The sequence below is a fragment of the Anabrus simplex genome, chromosome 1 (genome assembly GCF_040414725.1).
Source record: "Anabrus simplex isolate iqAnaSimp1 chromosome 1, ASM4041472v1, whole genome shotgun sequence".
NCBI classification, from domain to species: domain Eukaryota; kingdom Metazoa; phylum Arthropoda; class Insecta; order Orthoptera; family Tettigoniidae; genus Anabrus; species Anabrus simplex.
Window position 1 is genome coordinate 159,021,313 of NC_090265.1, and position 21,595 is coordinate 159,042,907.

At 42.4% G+C, this 21,595-nt stretch overlaps 1 protein-coding gene across 2 annotated transcripts in view; it reads left to right on the plus strand.

The window, feature by feature from the left end:
* LOC136863372 (uncharacterized) overlaps positions 1-21,595 on the plus strand; it is a 444,827-nt gene that overhangs the window by 389,525 nt on the left and 33,707 nt on the right. The window contains exon 1 of one of the 2 annotated variants that reach the window (XM_067139793.2): positions 19,782-19,873. The exons of the other annotated variant lie outside the window; for it this stretch is intronic. Within the exon in view, the coding sequence (XP_066995894.1) occupies positions 19,783-19,873 (91 nt within the window). The 5' untranslated portion in view covers position 19,782. Of the gene's footprint in view, positions 1-19,781; positions 19,874-21,595 lie in introns of those variants that run through there. 2 annotated transcript variants of the gene reach the window in all.

Below are 21,595 nucleotides of genomic sequence, written 5' to 3' on the forward strand. Positions count from 1 at the left end.
TTTGGTGTTTTTTTTTCAAATTCTAAACTTTACAATTCAGTTACAAAAAGTTCATAAGATTGAATAAATTTTTTAGAAAATCGAATAATAATCAATCAACAACGTTGAACTTGAAGCTCCCTAATTATAAATTATCCATTAGCGCTGCGGCTCCTTTCAACAAAGAGTCAAGGCGACGGATCTCACAATTTCTTTTACACCAATAGTAAGAAAATCTTTGCTCTATCAACGATCTAGGAGACTACACTGCAAACATTAACAATTCCAGCCTTCCAAAGGCACAATTGAACCTCTACATTAATATAAAGAGCGTCCTTGCTCTGTGAATTTACACTTAAGAAACTGTTTTCGAAAATTCACACTTAGGAACCTATTTCCAAAATTTCATGTCTTCCAGGCCTATCAAAGGCACAACTTACATTTAACAAAATCCAACAATATTCACTGTCTTAAATGCACAACAGTCTAATATCTTTAACATGAGAAGAATAAGTTTAACAGGGGTAACAAGTACCCATTCCACGGGGCCTTTGGTAAAAACAAAAGGTTAAAGTTACTGGCGCAAAAATGAAAATGGCGAGGAGGCGAATATTTGCGCTCCTTGAAAATTTAAATGAAATTCTTAAAACCTTATTTGGGCTTATGGCCCGACGTTACAGATGCTAAGCCTATACTACTGAGGTGACTAGATGGAGAAAAACGTATTTAAGTTACAGAAATTACAAGACAGAAAAGGTTAAAAAATCATAGTTAACTCAAAATCAAGTTGAGAGGGAATACGAGAGGGTACCTCACTCTCTAAACTCTGATTTCGGAAGTTTTTTCGGCTTGTTTTGAAATTTACATTTAAAAGGTTAAAATTTACATTTGAGAACAGAAAGTTACATTACTGAAAACCGGAAACCTTTCCCTCGAACTAGTTTTCAAAGACTATCACATGGTTATACTGAGTCTGCCATTACCTTGAGCTGGTGGACCTCCAGAAATTGGACGAGACGCCTTCGCTCCTTTACTAAAACACACACTGTAGACTGGAGCGATCACAAAGACAACCTGGTCCGAAAATGTGCCAGCATTTATACCCGAGGGGGACGTTCCAGAAAACTCTGGCCTAAGGCCCTGACACGCATCCAATTCTGATTGGATAACCAAATAAGTACCAGAATTTTTTGATTGGATGAAAAATAAATATATATGAACATTTTCATTGGCGAACATCTTAAGTTGGCGGGAAAAGATAGAAGTGTTCATAACTTTTGAGCATTAAAAAAAATGCTAAACATTCCAGTTTAGGAAACCTTTACATACAAAATTTATCTAGAATTTTAATAGTTCATCTTCACACCAGATGGCACAAAATAAATTTATAGTAGAGACATCTGTTGAGAAATGTCCAAACTTCTTGTATTAGTTGTTGCAAACTTCATATGTTCTCCAAGGCGCTTAATTTAAATGTACGGGGCGGATGTACCTCCGGTACAGACATAATGAGGTTTTCACTCTTGGGTGTTATGTCTACTACTTTTTTGCTAGGGGCTTTACGTCGCACCGACACAGATAGGTCTTATGGCGACGATGGGATAGGAAAGGCCTAGGAGTTGGAAGGAAGCGGCCATGGCCTTAATTAAGGTACAGCCCCAGCATATGCCTGGTGTGAAAATGGGAAACCACGGAAAACCATTTTCAGGGCTGCCGATAGTGGGATTCGAACCTACTATCTCCCGGATGCAAGCTCACAGCCGCGCGCCTCTACGCGCACGGCCAACTCGCCCGGTATGTCTACTACTACTACTACTACTACTACTACTACTACTACTACTACTACTACTACCAGTATTAGGCTATCATTAGTTCTAGTCACAGGTGTTCACTCTGAATGTGGTTGGCGGTTGCAGAGTAGGCTTCGGCCTACAAGTGGCAACGGCTGGTCCGTGTTCCGACCGACCAACCGAGCAGAGGATCGGTGGTCACGGCTCTACCGAGGCTCTATGCCTATGCACTCGGGAGATGGAGAACGGCTGGTCCCCACCGTCGGCTATCCTGAGAATGGTTTTCCTTGGTTTTCCATTCTCTGGCAGTAAGGCGAATGCTGGTACAGTTCCTAGTACAGGCCACGGCCGCCAAACCTCTCACCTTCACCACAAGCCTCCTTCTCCACTACAAATCGTCTGGCCTGAGAGACGGCGTCACCGTCTAGGAGGTCCGCCTCCCCCTTCAGGGGATGTATGAAAACATTGCAGAAGTGACACTCTGAATATGGGTAGGTAACAAAGAGATACACTTTATAATATGTATTATATAAAGAGCAGAAGTTCAAATATTCAAGGGGAAGTCGATGTAGAAATTGAACTTGCATATGATTGTGACATATTAAAAAAAACCTGCCGAAATCCTTTTCACTATATGAAGTTCTGTTAAAATGTAGGTAATCCTGTGCTTTCCATTAGCAAATGCTATATGTCTGGATTTAGTTTTTCACCCGGGACTCAGTGAAGGATCCTACCTCTACCGCCTTAAGGGCAGTGTCCTGGAGCGTGAGACATTTGTTCGGGGGTACAACTGGGGAGGAAGACCACTACTTCTCCCAGGCGGCCTCACCTGCTATGCTGAACAGGGGCCTTTTGGGAGATAGGAATAGAGAAGGAAGCGGCCTTGACCTTAAGTTAGGTATCATCCCAGCATTTGCCTGGAAATGAAATGGAAAACCACGGAAATCCACTTCGAGGATGGCTGAGATGCGAATCGAACTCCACTCTACTCATTTCATCTCCCGAGACTCAGTGGACTCCGTTCCAGTCCTCGTACCACTTTTCAAATTTTGTGGCAGAACTGGGAATGGAACCTGAGCCTCCAGGCGTGGCAGCTAATCACACTAACCACTACACCATAGAGGCGAACTATTTTTTTTAAGTTGCTTTACCGACACAGATAGGTCTTATGGCGATTATGATATGGGAAAGGGCTAGGAGTGTAAAGGAAGCGGCCGTGGCCTTAATTAAGGTACAGCTCCAGCATTTGCCTGATGTGAAAATGGGAAACCACGGAGAAACATCTTCAGAGCTGCCGATAGTGGGGTTCGATGATGATGATGATGATGATGCTTATTGTTTAAACGGCCGAACATCTAGGCACCAGCTAGACTAGCCAAAGTACACTAATTGCATTTCCAGAGTAGACAAGTGTGCCGCTGTGATTTTGAATCTGAATTACGTCTGAGCATCTTGACGACATTTTCAATGCACCGTACGCATGCTAATACGATCATTACAGTGGTCAGGTAGGTTCGCAAACATAGTAAACTACACGAGGATGATGAATACACTTTCTCAAATTTCTGAAGAAATCGTATCTGCAGCACCATCAGAGGAGCTATTTCAGAATCAAGAATGACGCACACAGGAAGAGAGAACTGTAACAAGAAACCTACTCGCCTCAGCGAACGGCGAGAAGGGTCACTTACTTGTAGGTTGCTACACTACACTGTTATTGTGGACGAAACTATGAACGAGGTCAACCGGTCCGTGAACTTGCCATTGGGACATTACCTATCGCTTAGCCTACGCGGGACGAGGGCAGGGCGAGGGCATTGGTCCCTGCGAACAGATGCTGTTTTAACTTCTTGCTTCCGACTGTGATTTGATTATCGTTATCGTACCTGTGACCGTTTTATATAACCGCTTAATGAGATGGTTTGTGTTGTTGCAGTTTCTGTTTCACGTAACGGTTGTGGGTACGTATCTCCTCCGGAGTTTTTTTTTCCCCACCAATTTAGCTGTTTCTAACAACTTAGGTTGATAATGGGAAGCGTAGTGGCTTTCTGTTCAGGGGCTTCTGGATTCGATTACCGACTGGACCTGGGATTTTAGCAGTTATTTATGTTCCTTTCAAATTAAAACTTTTTATTATGCCATTTGTTATTCGCGCTCCTGGCACCAGATTTTATTATAGTTTGTTAAATAGTAAATTAATTAAATACCGCGTTAACGTCTACTGATGTTCGATGTTAAACGAGACTACATTTTCGCGTAAATTGCATCGCAGAATTTACTGTTGTAATCTCCTTACGGTTACGGCATAGATCATAATATTACTGTACTTTAAAAGCTAGTAACACATGCATTTTTATTCGACAAAAGGGTTTGAAAAATATATATCCATAAGTGGACATGAGTTTGCATTTGTACGTGTGCCCTCTTGTATCCAACACTTCAGCCGAACGATAATTTTCATCATTGTGGCGAATCCAAACTTATCTTCGTTCTTCTCTTTCTAAGGAAAGCTTACAGGACTTTTCTTCTCTGCGCATTCACAGTGAAATCTCGAAATCTACCACTATGATGATATGAACGATACCCTTTGTTGAACATAAATTGCGAAGAATACCTCTTCAGCAGTGGCCCAAACAGAGAAGTGAAACCAAGCACAACTTTTGGCTTTTGAAGGGTTGTATGTTTTATATATTTTTTCCTCTGCAATTTTTAAATCTGTTTATTGATTATTTGTTTCATTGTCCTCCTTTGGATTATTTTTACATACCGGCAATTTTGCTGAAAGAGAAGTGGGCGGCATTTTGTTAATGGTCCAGGGCGGCCCTGATTCCATTTCGAATTTACTTTCTTCGTCTTCTTTTATCAATTTTATCGATTTTACTTTATTGTAGCATTTATAACTTCTTCTCTAAAATTCATCTTGTCCTGTCGAACTCGTGTGATGACTTTGCTCGGTCTAGCGACGTGCCCGCTGTTCGCCCCGCTGTCATCATCCCAACGTGATAAACAAACACGAGAGCCTCCTCACCCAAGTGCAATCGTATTTTGAATAGGTTAAATAATTTCTATGGCGAGTACATCATCATCATCATCATCCGTTTACCCTCCAGGTTCGGTTTTTCCCTCGGACTTTGCGAGGGATCCCACCTCTACCGCCTCAAGGGCAGTGTCCTGGAGCTTCAGACTCTTGGTCAGGGATACAACTGGGGAGTATGACCAGTACCTCGTCCAGGCGGCCTCACCTGCTATGCTGAACAGGGGCCTTGTGGAGGGATGGGAAGATTGGAAGGGATAGGCAAGGAAGTGGGAAGGAAGCGGCCGTGGCCTTAAGTTAGGTACCATCCCGGCATTCGCCTGGAGGAGAAGTGGGAAACCACGGAAAACCACTTCCAGGATGGCTGAGGTGGGAATCGAACCCACCTCTACTCAGTTGACCTCCCGAGGCTGAGTGGACCCCGTTCCAGCCCACGTACCACTTTTCAAATTTCGTGGCAGAGCCGGGAATCGAACCCGGGCCTCCGGGGGTGGCAGCTAATCACGCTAACCACTACACCACAGAGGCGGACTGGCGAGTACATAATGAGAATTACACTTCGGGGATAGGATTGCGGGTTTCCTGCTGGAGATAAGAAAATATCCAGCCTACGTCGTGCCGACGATACTGCCTTCATCGCCACGGAAATGACTGACGAGTATGTTTTTCTTTTCCTGCTGTTTGTTTCATTATTTATTATTTATTTCTATTTGTTTTACGTCGCACCGACACAGATATGTCTTATGGCGACGATGGGATGTGAAAGGCCTAGGAAGTGGAAGGAAGCGGCCGTGGCCTTAATTAAGGTACAGCCCCGGCATTTGCCTGGTGTGAAAATGGGAAACCACGGAAAACCATCTTCAGGGCTGCCGACAGTGGGGCTCGAACCCCCCACGATCTCCCGATTACTGGATAATGGCCGCACTTAAGCGACTGCAGCTATCGAGTTCGGTGCTGTTTGTTTCACGTCGTACCACCACCGACAGGTCTTACAGAGACGATCGGAGAGGAAAGAGATAGGAATGGAAAGGAAGCGACCGTGGCTTAAACTAAGGTTTATCCCCAGCATTTGCTTGATATGAAAATGGTATACCACGGAAAACCATCTTCAGGACTGCCGACAACGAGGTTCGAATGTAAGCTGACGGCTACATGGCGCAAACCGCGTAACTACTTGCTCGATATTGACATGGAACTTGTCCCACTTGAGGTCGAGAAAGCTCAATATTGTTGATATCATTGAAAGTGTCACACAGCGTCCAGTTTTTACGAACGATATTAGCTAGTAATGGAAACCTTGTCCACAGTTTACCATTCAGTGGTCTGAAACATCTGCCTCTGAGTAGGAACATGATCTACAGGAGATGTTTCACGAAGTGGTTATCGTTAGAACAAACCAAAAAGTCAAAGCATACTTTTAACTTGCACAATGAGCAGTGAATTAAGATTATTGATTACAAAATATTCCTTTGATGTGCTAATTGAGGACGACTGTAATTGTAGAGCATGGTAATTCAATGTGCGTTTCTCAGCAGTGTCCTGACGTATGATGGTCCTGAAGAAATTGGCTTTTGATTGAGATTGAGTGAAACTCTGTGTCTACGGCTCCATGGCTAAATGGTTATCGTGCTGGCCTTTGGTCATAGAGGTCCCGGGTTCGATTCCCGGCAGGGTCGGGAATTTTAACCATCATTGGTTAATTTCGCTGGCACGGGGGCTGGATGTATGTGTCGTCTTCATCATCATTTCATCCTCATCACGACGCGCAGGTCGCCTACGGGAGTCAAATCAAAAGACCTGCACCTGGCGAGCCGAACATGTCCTCGGACACTTCCGGCACTAAAAGCCATACGCCATTTCATTTTCATTGCAGAGTTCTTAATTCGTTGATCATTGTAAAAGCTGAAAGTCTTCCATCATTTTGACCTCTGTCGATCAATTTGTGTACTATATGAGCCGTTTATCTACCAAGTGGCGTAAGTTAAAACTTGTCGATTTTGTACTAAAACCACAAATCAATTCTTAAGGGGTCCTTAAAATACTGACAAAATTATGTAGGTCGTAGTTCAAAAATGACCCACATGTGAGCAACAAAACTTGGCGAGGTGAACGAATCGACTCAACTCTTCAGGACCAAGTAGTGTACATCCAGCACACAAGGTCCTTTTCCTTATTCTGTTTGCTATTTTGGTACATCGGAAGCCTTTTAAATATATTTTTAAACCACCTAGTAACATCTTTCTCTCTTTCGATAGAAGTGCATTGAGTCTGATTCTCTGTAATTTTAATGATAATCGCTCCTGTTAACCATATTGAAGATTTGACGGAATGAAATTGAAACTGAAATGTGATAAAAGTGGAAGAAATATTAAAATATGATTCCAAACATGTTTAGTCACTGATTTGGAATAGAAAAGTAATAAAATACTGATTTTGTAATATTATCTTGCTTTTGTATTGTTTTCCACGGTATAAAGCAATACTTTTCAAATAAATTACTCGGGCCGATTGCAGAAACGGTATTTCGACGATTTTTACGGCTGCCGCATTGCAAAGGCGTTACTTATCGCTTAGACAATGTCTGAAATCGATGTTCAACCGGCCATGTTTAAACACTGCCGAGAACACTGTTTAACCTCAAATTTTTGGAGTGAATCACAATCGAAGGTTATGCACCATGAAACATACGATACAAGGGACCGTCTGGTAACTGTCAACTTGACTATAATTCTTGGCAATCGATACATTTTATTGTATATGGGATAATTTCCCCAGAATTATAGGTCACTTCGACTACATCCATATCAGAATAACTTGTTCCGATCGTCAGAAGATTGTTATATATATCAACCGAGAGATATTAAGTTATTACATTTACTGCCGAGCAAGCACACATATTAGTGACACTAAAAAGTAGGTTGTGTGTGTATGATCGTTTTCTTTTTTTGCGGGTAATCGTCGCGCTAATTCAGGTAAGTTTTCGAAAACTATGAGATAGGAAAGGGCGAGTAGGCCTACTGGCAAAGAAGAGCTGTGGCCACAATAACATCCCTAGTATTTGGGGAAACTACGGAAAACAATCTTCAGGGCTGCCGATGGTGCGTTTAGGACGTAATGATCTCTAGAATGCAAGCGATATCTACAGTATATGGCCCGTATAACTCATTCAGTTACACAATAAGGTAACGGTGTATTCAGCCCGAAGGCTGGTCCAAACCTCCGCAGAGGCATGCCTGAGCCGGAGTGTACGTACGGTAGGGTGGCCAGTTCCTTTCCGCTCCTCCATTCCCTTACCCCCCACCAACAGCGCGTGGAAACCTATCCAAATCTTGACAACGCCGAATGTTGCTTAACTTCGGAGATCTCACGGGATACAGTGTTTCAACACGGCTACAGCTACGGCCGTTGGCAGTTACACAATAATATAGTTTTATTTTCCGTCCCCAGAAGCTATTTCGATTACACTCACCGTAACTACATTATAATAAAAGCTACACTTCCTCGTACGGTGGCGAGTCGCTTTGGTGTCGATAATACACAGTTCAAAAAAATAGAGGAAGATGTTTTGTAACGTCTGGTATGTGAACGTTAATTTGGTAGATGGGGTTCCAATGTCGTACAACCTACCTTGGGACCTTGAGACATCTTAACGAGGTTCAAGTCGCAAGGGCCGTCACTTTGATCCAGGAAGGATGGACTTTTCGTCGTGTTGCTGTGGATCTCAGTTTCTCTCCGTCAGTTATTCACCGCTTGTGTAATCGCTACAGTGAGACAGGCCAGTTCACAAGGAGGGTTGGACAAGGTCGTGAATGCATGACAACCCCACAGGATGACCGATTACTGACCATCTGTGTGTTGCGGCGTCATTCAGCAACTACCAGAGAACTGTAACAAGACCTCAGAAGGGTCACTGGAGTCACGGTGTCTGACCATACAGTAAGGAACAGGTTAACAGAAGTGTCCTTACGACCCAGACGTCCTGTACGAGTGCCCCGTTTAACGCAGCAACATCGCGCAGCTCGCCTTCTGTTTGCCCGTACTCACGTCGACTGACAACATCGCCAATGGAGACCTGTGTTGTTCATAGACGAGTCCAGATTTCCCCTGACACAGCGTGATGGACGTCAACGTGTATGGAGACGCCGTGGTGAGCAGTACATGCCAAATGTTGTCCAGGTAGGCGACCGATTCGGACAAGGTTCTGTGATGTTATGGGGTTGCATCAGTATTGATGGCCGTACGGATCTTGCCATCGTCCGTGGTAATCTTGACGCTGCGGGGTACATCGAGCAGATACTGCTACAGCATGTGTTAGTTGCTGCATATGGTGTTGGCCCTGAATTCGTACTCATGCACGACAATGCTAGGTTTCATGTAGCGCGCATCATCAGAGCTGTCTTGCGAAAACTGGACATTTAAGAGATGGTATGGCCAGCTGTGAGTCCCGACCTTAATCCCATCGAACATGAGTGAGATAGGCTTGATAGAAGTGTTCGTGGGCGTCCTGTTCCACCATAGACTCTCTAAGACCTCGAACAGGCTCTCGTTGAAGAATGGGACCTGCTACTGCAACGTGACCTCCATCGACTTATATAGAGCAGGTCACGTAGGTGCCAAGCTGTGATAAATGCTCATGGAGGACATATACCATACTGAAGCTCTCCAAATGTGATAAAAATCCACCCCGGAGGACCGTTATCACTTTTTTCCGCACCTATTTCGACATTTCCGTTTGTGTTCTGAAAATGAACGTGAATCCATCTATGTTCTTTTGTATACTTCAACGGTAAAGAATAAAGGTTTAGTTGGTAATATATGTGGGTGTGAGGTATTCTTTTGTGGAGCATGACATACGTTCAAAAACATGCTACCCTACTTTTTTGTACTGTGTATCATAATATGTTATTTCCATCGAAAGCGATATTCTTATCTGTGGGCAAGATATACTTCGCCATATTTGAGTAATGTGTTAGAAGACGACAGCTGACTACCGTTTGGCGCACGCACCCACGAATTTCATTGGTTGTGACAAGCAAAGAGTTGCATGCATGAAAGATACTTCTGTTTCCATTTTCGAAACAATATTGAAACTTTAAACGACTTCTAGCTAAACACCGGCTGGAAGATCGCAATCGACTGAGACTTTGTTTAGGTAGACGTTGTCCAAGGTAATCGGCTCAAAATGTTTCATGCGACATGAAAATTTGACAAATTTGTAAAACAAACATTTGAAAAGATTCCGTGACAGTTTTAAATTATCACTTATACTACTCCTAAATGATAAATCATTCAGTGTTTCCTTTCTGTACAATAATTTTAATATTTCCGGTTATCATCGCTTAAATTGTAAAAATGCAGGATCCTTGTGGTCATTCACGATTTGTGAACTGGTGTCTTTTGAAAAGTATATGATTCCTAGAATTCAGTGTAATATCAAACGCAAATTATGAAATATCTAAAAAGTGCAAACATGGATTTACACCACTTGGGAAATAAAGGACTCATTTCCTATAGATTGTGTAACCGCATGTAAATGTGAGTATTCCACTATTTAATTCGTATGTAAACTGATTTAATTTGATTAAGTTATTAGACATCATGATCATGTCTCATGTTAAACAAAGGGGATGTTGTAATGATAACTTGATAATTTATAACATACTTTTGTATAATCTGTAGCATTTGTGGACATCTGGATGTGTGTCATAAGAGCCTGTATTGCTCAAGATTTTGTAACTTGGGAAATTGTAGATATATTTGGAAGGACCGTTAGGTCAGCTGGAGAATCCAGGTAGCGTTGCGAAACACTGCCTAACAACAGGAGGAAGAGTCTAGGAACATTAGTTATAGACTTTTTTTCTATTTGCTTTACGTCGCATTGACACAGATATGACGACGATGGGACACGAAAAGCCTGGGAATTGGTAGGAAGCGGCTGTGGCCCTAATTAAGGTACAGCCCCGGCATTTGCCTGGTGTGAAAATGGGAAACAACGGAAAACCATCTTCAGGGCTGCCGACAGTGGGGCTCGAACCCACTATCTCCCGATTACAGGATACTGTCCGCACTTAAGCGACTGCAACTATCGAGCTCGGTATATAGACATTTTTCATCCACGTAAAATAAAAATAATGATAATAATAATAATAATAATAATAATAATAATAATAATAATAATAAAATTAAATTTTAAATTATCACTTATACTACTCCTAAATGATAAATCATTCAGTGTTTCCTTTCTGTACAATAATTTTAATATTTCCGGTTATCGTCGCTTAAATAGTAAAAATGCAGGATCCTTGTGGTCATTCACGATTTGTGAACTGGTGTCTTTTGAAAAATATATGATTCCTAGAATTCAGTGTAATATCAAACGCAAATATGAAATATCTAAAAAGTTTATTATTATTATTATTATTATTATTATTATTATTATTATTATTATTATTATTATTATTATTATTATTATTAAATAATTAAGTAGCGCTATGCGCATTTCGTATTGACTCCGTAGTGATCAATAAGGGCACAAGGAAATTCGAGAGTATAAAGTAAATATCGTTGAGTGGAAAATGCTGGAACTTCAAGAATAAAGAATGCCTACCACCTGCCTTTTAGGACACGATCTCCGTATGTTTGGCTTGTTTACAAGGGCTCGTTCCAGCAGGAGAAAGAGAGATTTGTATTGAAACTTTGCACAGATGAAGGTGTTCTTTGATTTTGACCTCATATGAGGAAGTGGCTTTAATTCTGCCTCCGCCCGTGATGAGTGATTCTAATTCTAATATCGTGTGTGGAAAATGTGATCATTACTAGGTAATAGTATTTTGAATTCGTACAGTGAATGTACTTGTATGATAACCTCTCATGGTGATGGTAATAGTAATCTGACGTCTTACAGTCGTTGCGTCTCTTATACATTCTCCTAAAGAGAATTTATTTTTTCTCTATGAAGATCATTATTGTTAATCTTTGGTGTCACGGAGACTCATTATCTTTACGACGACCCTAGAACTTACAATTTTTGTGTGAGCAATATCCTTACATTTTCTCGGAGCAATGTGCTCTTTATAAGAACTCCGCTGTTGTGTGAGATCCCTAGTTGGACATGATCATACTGAATGACATAACCTTGTCCACATAAGGCTTTGCCGCCTTTTTTGGGTTTGGCAGTGGAAAGTGTGAATGGAAAGCATACCAGTTAATTCAGTTGGCCTATGGACATTGTCTACGTTTTATGAAGGTAATTTGACACTCACTGAATACTCACGGCTTCGCCGTCCAGAAATCGTGCACATATGTTATGGAAATTGGGGTGGTAATTCCTGTTTAATGATGTCTTGCAGCTGCGAGAGGATGGCAGATCAACTTTTATAAATGGTTATTGGAAGCTGGGAGATTGAGGACATCAGTTTGAAGAGAAAGTGCTCATATGGTTAGAATTAGGGATGTCCTTAGTAAATAAGCGTATCCAATGAATCCATGCGTAAGGCAGGTTGTGACACCTTGTCCTTAGTAGTTGGTAAGTGTAATGCAAGTGACATTATGTAATGCCTATTCGAATATTAATTACCCTTGAGATACGTGCTGTGAATGTGCAAAGGTGTATAATAACTGATTGTTGTCAGTTTACACGTGGACATTGTATAATATTTTGTTTGGGAGAGACTGGAAACATATGTGTTTGATTTGAAGCAAAACTGGTTGGTATCATCAGATGATGATAGTCATTTTTTGCAAATTCAATTAGTAAATTATTTTCTTCGTGAAATTCAACCTGGCATGTTACCCGATTACATTTCAGGGATGGATATATGTCAGGTAAGATTAAGCAAGCAAAATTGGATAATCGTCAGCACATAACCAACGCCATGAGGAAAAGAAGATTACGCATGCTAAATTTAATTCATCATTTATTTCTGTAATTTACATTGCACTGGCGCCCAATTTTATTTCAAGTTTTATGTATTCAGGTAGCTTGGTGTAATTTAATTTTAAAGGGGGAATTTCGTTTCTTGGCATTCCGTAAATTCAGTTATTCATTTATATTTGCTATTTCGTTTTGTTGATACAATAATTTTGCAATAATTTTCCTATTCAGTTAAAGATGCTTTTCACCACACCCAAAGATTAACTTCCGATCCTGTGAATTAGTGACAAATACTGCATACTAACTAAATATTGTGTGGCGTTGTCAACGAAATCAAGAACATTATACTTTCATGACCTCGAACTGGGGTATGTTCCTCGCGGACTCATTTTCGTATCAAACATGTGAGTGCTCGAATGGGACTGCATATTAATAACTTTTACTTAAATCTATCGACACGACACTGATATATTTGAGTAACTTCAAATATCATCGGACTGAGCCAGGATCGAATCTCATAAGTTGAGCTCAAGAGACAAGCGTTCTACTGACTGAGCTAATCAGCCTGACACGACTGCAAATTAACTTGAGTGCAAACTAATGGTCGCTGACAATGCCAAGAGATTCGCCATCACAGACATGTTCAAGGAATTGGATATCGTCTCAGAACTGCTATAACTTGGTTCAGCCATTTCGAATTCAGGCAGCCGTGCTTCCAAAATTAAGAGAAGAACTTCCATGGCCAAGAAAAGGGAAATGATGAATTTGTCCTATTTGTGGAAGGATTGTTCTCTCGTTGTCTTTCGTTGATGCCCATCAGGCTATGGAAAAATTGCAATAATTTTCCTATTCAGTTAAAAATGCTTTTCACCACACCCAAATATTAACTTCCGATCATTCTTCTGTGAATGAGTGACAAATACTGTATGCTAACTAGAGATTGTGTGGCGTTATCAACGAAATCGACGCGGTGTAGTGGTTAGTGTGATTAGCTGCCACCCCGGAGGCCCGGGTTCGATTCCCGGCTCTTCCACGAGATTTGAAAAGTGATACGAGGGCTGCAACGGCGTCCACTCAACCTCGGGAGGTCAAATGAATAGAGGTGGGTTCGATTCCCACCTCAGCCGTCCTGGAAGTGTTTTTCTGTGGTTTCCCACTTCTCCTCCAGGCAAATGCCGAGATGGTACCCAACTCTAGGCCACGGCCGTTTCCTTCCCTCTTCCTTGTCTATCCCTTCCAAACATGCCGTCTCCCAACAAGGCCCCTGTTCAGCATAGCAGGTGAGGCCACCTGGGCGAGGTACCGGTCACTCTGCCCAGTTATATCCCCAGACCCAATGTCTCACGCTCCAGGACACTGCCCTTGAGGCGTAGAGGTGTGATCCCTTGCTGAGTCCGAGGGAAAATCCAACCCTGGAGGGTAAACAGATTAAGAAGAAGAAGAAAAATGTCTAGAAGCTAGTTCAGGAACAGGGAGAAGTGAGAAAATGAAAAACAAAGAAACAGTAAGGAATACCTGTTCAAAAGCAATATCGAAGAAGAATGATTCCGCCGCCAACCACGGACGCTCGGGGTATCAGTCATCAAGTGGGCCTCTGGAGCACTTGCTTGAACCAACAAGGCGGTCTTTACATTTACGTATTCCAAACCATAAACTATTACAGAAACCAACAAAATCCTCAGTTTCATTTGGGCAAACCTTGCATAATATCACAACAAAGGCAACACAATATGAAGTGTTTTCATCATAAAACAAAAACATCGCGAAGAATACAGACGCAAAATGTGCATCTTACTCAACGTCATGTTAATGTATTATCGGTTCCTGGTGTGAGAATCAGCTGTCTTCTCGCGATGCATTATGCAAGGTAGTATACAGTGTGTATCAAAACTATACCGACCAAAAAATCAGGAATATACCGAGCAAGTGGCTGTGTAGCTTGGGTCATGTAGCTATCAGCTTACATTCGGGAGATAGTAGGCAGTTCTGAAGATGATTTTCCGTGATTTCCCATCTTAATTAAGGCCACGGTCACTTTCTTCCCACTTCTAGCCATTTCCTATCCCATCGTCACCATAAGACCTATTTGTGTCAGTGCGACGTAAAGAAAATTGTTTAGCAAAAGGCGGGGATGCTCTTTGTGTTATGTTCAGAACGATGGTGCAATCAGATTGGCGGAGAAAAATTTTCTTTTTGTGAAAATGAGGTTAATTTACTCCTTCCGGGTGCGCGAGAAACATTGACGAACTTGACGTATTTACTATGCCAGAGAGCCAGATGATGCCCCTTGCTGTGCGTCAGAGGAGGGAAGGGAGGGGAAGTGGGAAGTGGGCGACAGAGGTAATGCTCGGTGCGAAATCATAAGTTTCTCGTTCGTTTCGCATAGTAGCTTGCCAGCCCTAGTAGGCAGTGTACAATTTGTTCTGCACAAACTGACAACTATGCGAACCCCGTAGAAAGAGAAGATGAACTTTTACCAAGAACACAGGCAGCTTTCCACGCCACACATCCTGAACAGAGTTCAAAGGTCACTACTACACCGTTGTGAACTGTGCGTCGGAGTAGGAGGGGGGCATATTGAACATCTACTGTAATCAAACCATTAGGCGTATTGTTTCCTTCGTTCAGTATTTCATTCCATTTACAATGCTGTGAGCGAAGAAATACACAATCGAGGGGCGGCAGTGTTGTATCTTCGAGCATCTTAAAAAATAAAGAACGTTACTGCGACCAACAAACGAGAAGAGAAATGCCTTTGTGTATTCCTTGACTGACAAGTGTGTCCTAATTACAGTGTGTTCTTGCAGTTAGGGCTTTTTAATAAACGAACTGTGGATATTGTCTGTAAAAGACGTGGACAATCCTGTGTGAGTCGAACGAGGAAACTTGTGCATACGCGCGGAGCATTATCTCTGTCTCCATCATACACCACACTTTCCCTCCCTTTTCTTCCCTGAAACACGGAAGTAGCTTGCGCTCTGGCATAGCATGTACTGCGAGTTCGTCAATTTGAATCGCGCACCCGGAATTAACTTAGGCAAAGGACTGGCCTTCGTGTTCTTGGAGTCAGAAGGGTGGCCTAACGGCGAGAAAAGTAAGGGGCAGAAGACTCGTTCTACATCATTGTTGATTAGTTTCCCGTGGTATAAAAATATTAAGGGGTTCAAGACAGGAAATATAAAATTTCTCTGTTAATATTAGCTGTATCTGAAAACTATAAAAGAAGTCGATAAATGCAGTCGCTTAAGTTCGGCCAGTATCCAGTAATCGGGGGATTGTGGATTCGAATCCCACGGTCAGTAGCCCTATAGATGGTTTTCCGTGGTTTCCCCATTTTCACACCAGGCAAATGCTGGGGCTGTACATTAATTAAGTCCACGACCGATTCCTTCGGACTCCTAGCCCTTTCCTGTCTCATTGTCGCCATAAAACCTATTTGTGTCGGTGCGACGTAAAGAAACTTGTAAAAAAGAAAAACTGTACGTAATAAAAATTGTGCAAAAGATAATTTTCGATCTTTTATGTTTCACGTCTTTTTACCCTACGAGGAATAATGGAGATATTCACGGTTGGTACATTTTTATAAACGTCTAAATATCTCGTGAAGTATTAGTTCTATCAAAAAGCTGTACCTGTTTCCAGTCATTCGACCGAGTCAAGAATGGAATGAATGAAGCCCCATCTTGCGGCGAGGATAGGAATTGTGCCGGCTGCCGAAGCCTGTCGCACTTCTCTGGGGTAAAGATTAATTACTGACTGATGAAATGATATTGGAGAGTGTTGCTGGAATACACGATGACAGGGAAAACCGGAATATCTGGTGAAAAACATACTGCCTCCGCTTTGTCCAGCACAAATCTCATATGGAGTGACAGGGATTTGAACCACGGAACTCAGCGGTGAGAAGGCAGCGCACTGCTGCCTAGGCTACGGAGGCTCTCAACAACAATGATTTAAGTCAAATTCTCAATTTCTTATGTCTGACACATTCTTATCCTACGAGCTATAATATTGCAGATATTCGTGAGTTTAGATTTTCATTGCTAAGTCGCCGGGCTGAGTGGCTCAGACGGTTGAGGAGGTGGCCTTCTGACCCCAACTTGGCTGGTTCGATCCTGACTCAGTCCGGTGATATTTGAAGGTGCTCAAATACGTCAGCCTCATGTCGGTAGATTTACTGGCACGTAAATTCCGGCACCTCGGCGTCTCCGAAAACCGTAAAAATGTAGTTAGTGTGACGTAAAGCAAATATTATTATTATTATTATTATTATTATTATTATTATTATTATTATTATTATTATTATTATTATTATTATTATTATTATTATTATTATTATTATTCATTGCTAAGTTCATCAACGTAGAATATTGCTAATGTGAAATTGTTGTTGAATCGTCATGGTTAGGAACTAACCGCGTCTGACTAGCCCTCTAGTCTAGATAGAAATCTCTGGCCTGGCCGGGAATAGAACCCAGCGCCTTCGGGTAGGCACACTACCCCTACAGCATGGGACCGATAACATGTAATAGGCCTAATCATGACTAATGAAGGAAATATTAGTTCTGTCTAAAAGGTGTGCATAAAATAAACGATTGCAAATATTTAATGCCTGTTCTATCGTACAAGTTGTAATAATGCATATATTCATGAATTTAGATTATCATTACCAAGTCCATCAACGACGAACATCGCTGATGTGAAAATATTATTCAGTCGTCATGGTTACGAACTAACAGCGTTGGTGATGGCTGTTGTCGTGTTTACTTTTATAAGTTGCAAACCCACATAGTAATCAGCTCCTATTGATCAGAAAAATAATTATATCTATCGAAATGAGTAGGAAATCGTGAAGAAATGGTCACTCAAAGATGAGTTGGGAGGCCCTTGGCCGAGTCCTGTCATTGCTTCCACTTGTTTGTGCCAGTCTCCTCACTTTTATCTATCCTATCCGACCTCCCTTGGTCAAGTCTTGTTCTTTTCCGACTCCGACGATGTTAGGTGTCGAAGCCTAGAGGGTCCATTTTCACGCCCTTCATGGCCCCTTGTCTTTCTTTGCTCGATTTTTGAACTGTCAACTCCTTCAATATTTCTCTCTGATTAGTGTTATAAGAGGATGTTTGCCCTGTTGTATTTCCTCTTAAAACAATAATGACCACCACCGCAAAGGAATCATTAAGCCTAGACCTCGAATACCCTAATATCGCAGAACCGGAAGAAACAAAATGTGATGGTCTATAAAGTCTACCCTCCTAAAACATATCAGCAAAAAGTAACTATTGTTGTTACCTGAGACGTCTTCTGTCTCTTCTGCTGTCACGCCATTCCGCTATAAAGCATTACTCCTGCAATTACAAAAACTAACTACTACCAGCAGTAAGGTAGGTTTTCCATCCCATACAGCCGCTCCTTGCTGACCAGCATATGTATTCAACCCATTAACAAAAGAAAGATTTGCTATCCAGTCCGAATCCAGCTTTCTGAAAGTGCCAATGGAATTTAAAACTTAAAATAGAAATTGTACTGTATATTTACATACATATATACCGTTTGTCTGTTAGCTCATCAGTGCAGAGGCTGGTTGGATCCTCAAATAACACCACCAAAGGTATAGAAATGGAATGGCGTATTACTTTTAGTGCCGTGAGATCCCAGGACGGGTTCGGATCGCCAGGTGCAGGTCTTTTGATTTGACTCCCGTAGGTCACCTGCGCGTCGTGATGAGGATGAAATTATGATGAAGACAACACATACACCCAGCCCCCGTGCCAGGGAAATTAACCAATGATGATTAAAATTCCCGACCCGGCCGGTAATCGAACCCGGATCCCCTGTGACCAAAGGCCAGCACGGTAACCATTTAGCCATGGAGCCGGGTACCAAAGGTTATGCGGTTACGGGGAAACCGCAGCAATATGAGGAGTGAGATAGTTTGTCATTATTTTTCTCCCTAGGTCATAACAGTGCTATTGAAGCACGGCTGACAAGATGCGCAACACCTTTCATATCAATCAGACGCACTGGTAGTACTCCGAACGCCGTTAGTCATTACTCAGCATGCATCAATTCTAGTGGATGTTGTCAGCTAATGAATTCAGCTTGAAACATGAAGTACATGTAAATTGGAATTTTCAAAAAGAGTAGAAGAAATTTCTGGACAAGGAGATCTAAATATCTCTGACCGGGCGAGTTGGCCGTGCGCGTAGAGGCGCGCGGCTGTGAGCTTGCATCCGGGAGATAGTAGGTTCGAATCCCACTATCGGCAGCACTGAAAATGGTTTTCCGTGGTTTCCCATTTTCACACCAGGCAAATGCTGGGGCTGTACCTTAATTAAGGCCACGGCCGCTTCCTTCCAACTCCTAGGCCTTTCCTATTCCATCGTCGCCATCAGACCTATCTGTGTCGGCGCGACGTAAAGCCCCTAGCAAAAAAAAAAGAATATATCTCTGAAGCCTAGCAAGAACTTAAAAAATTAAAACAAAGAAGTACTTATGCTGTTGGGAACACCTCAGGGGCTCCTTAGCTGAGGCGGTAAAGACGTGTTTTTTCATATAGGTTCAGTTCTCGACAGGAAGTCAAAAACTTAGAAGGAACGTTCTACTTCTGGAAAGGAACATTTTCCAGAGGTTCAATCAGCCTGGATCAAAAATGAATGCCGCGTTAATTCCTAGGGGCAAAAGCGGCCGGGGATAGTGGTGACCACTCAATTCTACTTAGCGCCGGAGTTATGAATAGACTAGTGTAAGCCTTTATTTTACATTCTTTCAAAGCTTCAAGGGGATGACTGATTTACTTGATAGTAGCAGTTCTAAGTGGAAATAAAATACTCAAGACTGGCAGTTCGACTACAGCCGCAATCGATAGATTTTTGAAGACAAGTAAATTCGTAAGTCAAATCCTGTTTCGGAAAAACGAAACTGTTCTGATGACGTTCGCAATAAATAAAAAATCCTGTATATTTATGAGCAAACAACCTATTTCTCTTTTACTTTTTCTTCATGGTATGGCTAAACGTACCCGGTCAATGCGCCTGCGCAGAGGTAGGTTCCTGAAGTCTGGGCTTGTGCGACCGGTGCATGTCCACAGTGTTGTTTGCGACAGCATCATGGGCAGCATGGCTCTTCACCTGACGGCGCTCTTCGGGCTTGGTTTACTGGCAGCTTCCTGCATGGCAGCCATTGGTGACCCTCCTGAAGGTGAGTACTGATTCTTCACTTGTGGTCAGTAAATAATAATAATAATAATAATAATAATAATAATAATAATAATAATAATAATATATTGTTCAAGTTGAATCAACTCAAATTCTTTCGTGACAATAGGACAGGAAAGTAGCCGTCGCCTTATTAATGTACAACCCCAGTATTTGCTCCATTTCAGGCTCCATAGAAATAATAATAAAACCAATCGAGCTGGCTACGCGGTTTGGGCCGTGTAATTGCGAACTTGCATAAGTACGGGAGATAGTGGCTTCGAACCCGCTAGCTTGAGCTCAGAAGGCTAGGACGCCACCATCAGAGCCACTCAGGTCATTATTATTATTATTATTATTATTATTATTATTATTATTATTATTATTATTATTATTATTACCCGGCTTCGTGGCTAAAGGGTTATCGTGCTGGCCTTTGGTCACAGGGGTCCCGGGTTCGATTCCCGGCAGGGTCGGGAAATTTAATCATCATTGGTTAATTTCTCTGGCACGGGGCCTAGATGTATGTGTCGTCTTCATCATCATTTCATCCTCATCACGACGTGCAGGTTGCCTACGGGAGTCAAATCAAGAGACCTGCACCTAGCGAGCCGAACATATCCTCGGACACTCATCATCATCATCATCATCATCTGTTTACCCTCCAGGTTCGGCTTTTCCCTCGGACTCAGCGAGGGATCCCACCTCTACCGCCTCAAGGGCAGTGTCCTGGAGCTTCAGACTCTTGGTCGTGGGATACAACTCGGGAGAATGACCAGTACCTCGCCCAGGCGGCCTCACCTGCTATGCTGAACAGGGGCCTTGTGCAGGGATGGGAAGATTGGAAGGGATAGGCAAGGAAGAGGGAAGGAAGCGGCCGTGGCCTTAAGTTAGGTACCATCCCGGCATTCGCCTGGAGGAGAAGTGGGAAACCACGGAAAACCACTTCCAGGATGGCTGAGGTGGAAATCGAACCCACCTCTACTCAGTTGACCTCCAGAGGCTGAGTGGACCCCGTTCCAGCCCTCGTACCACTTTTCAAATTTCGGGGCAGAGCCGGGAATCGAACCCGGACCTCCGGGGGTGGCAGCTAATCACGCTAACCACTACACCACAGGGGCGGACTCCTCGGACACTCCCGGCACTAAAAGTCATACGCCATTTCATTTCATTATTTATTTATTTATTTAATTAATTAATTTATTTATTTATTTAATTTATTTACATCAATACAGCCAAGTGTGGGCGAGGGTTACACAAGTTACCTGCCTCTCTTTCTTAGCCTTACACTTTTTTGTTTACCGGGCGAGTTGGCCGTGTGCGTAGAGGCGCGCGGCTGTGAGCTTGCATCCGGGAGATAGTAGTTTCGAATCCCACTATCGGCAGCCCTGAAGATGGTTTTCCGTGGTTTCCCATTTTCACACCAGGCAAATGCTGGGGCTGTACCTTAATTAAGGCCACGGCCGCTTCCTTCCAACTCCTAGACCTTTCCTATCCCATCGTCGTCATAAGACCTATCTGTGTCGGTGCGACGTAAAGCCCCTAGCAAAAAAAAAACTTTTTTGTTTACAAAATAACCATAGGTTTTTTAATCTCACGGTCCTTTCCATTCACGCTTCCACCGAGATGTTCCGCGATATATTAGGTTCTTTCTCTGTATCATCCCTCAACACCAAAACTTTCTTCCTGAAGACGATCCTCTCCATCATGTCCTCTGGCAATATAT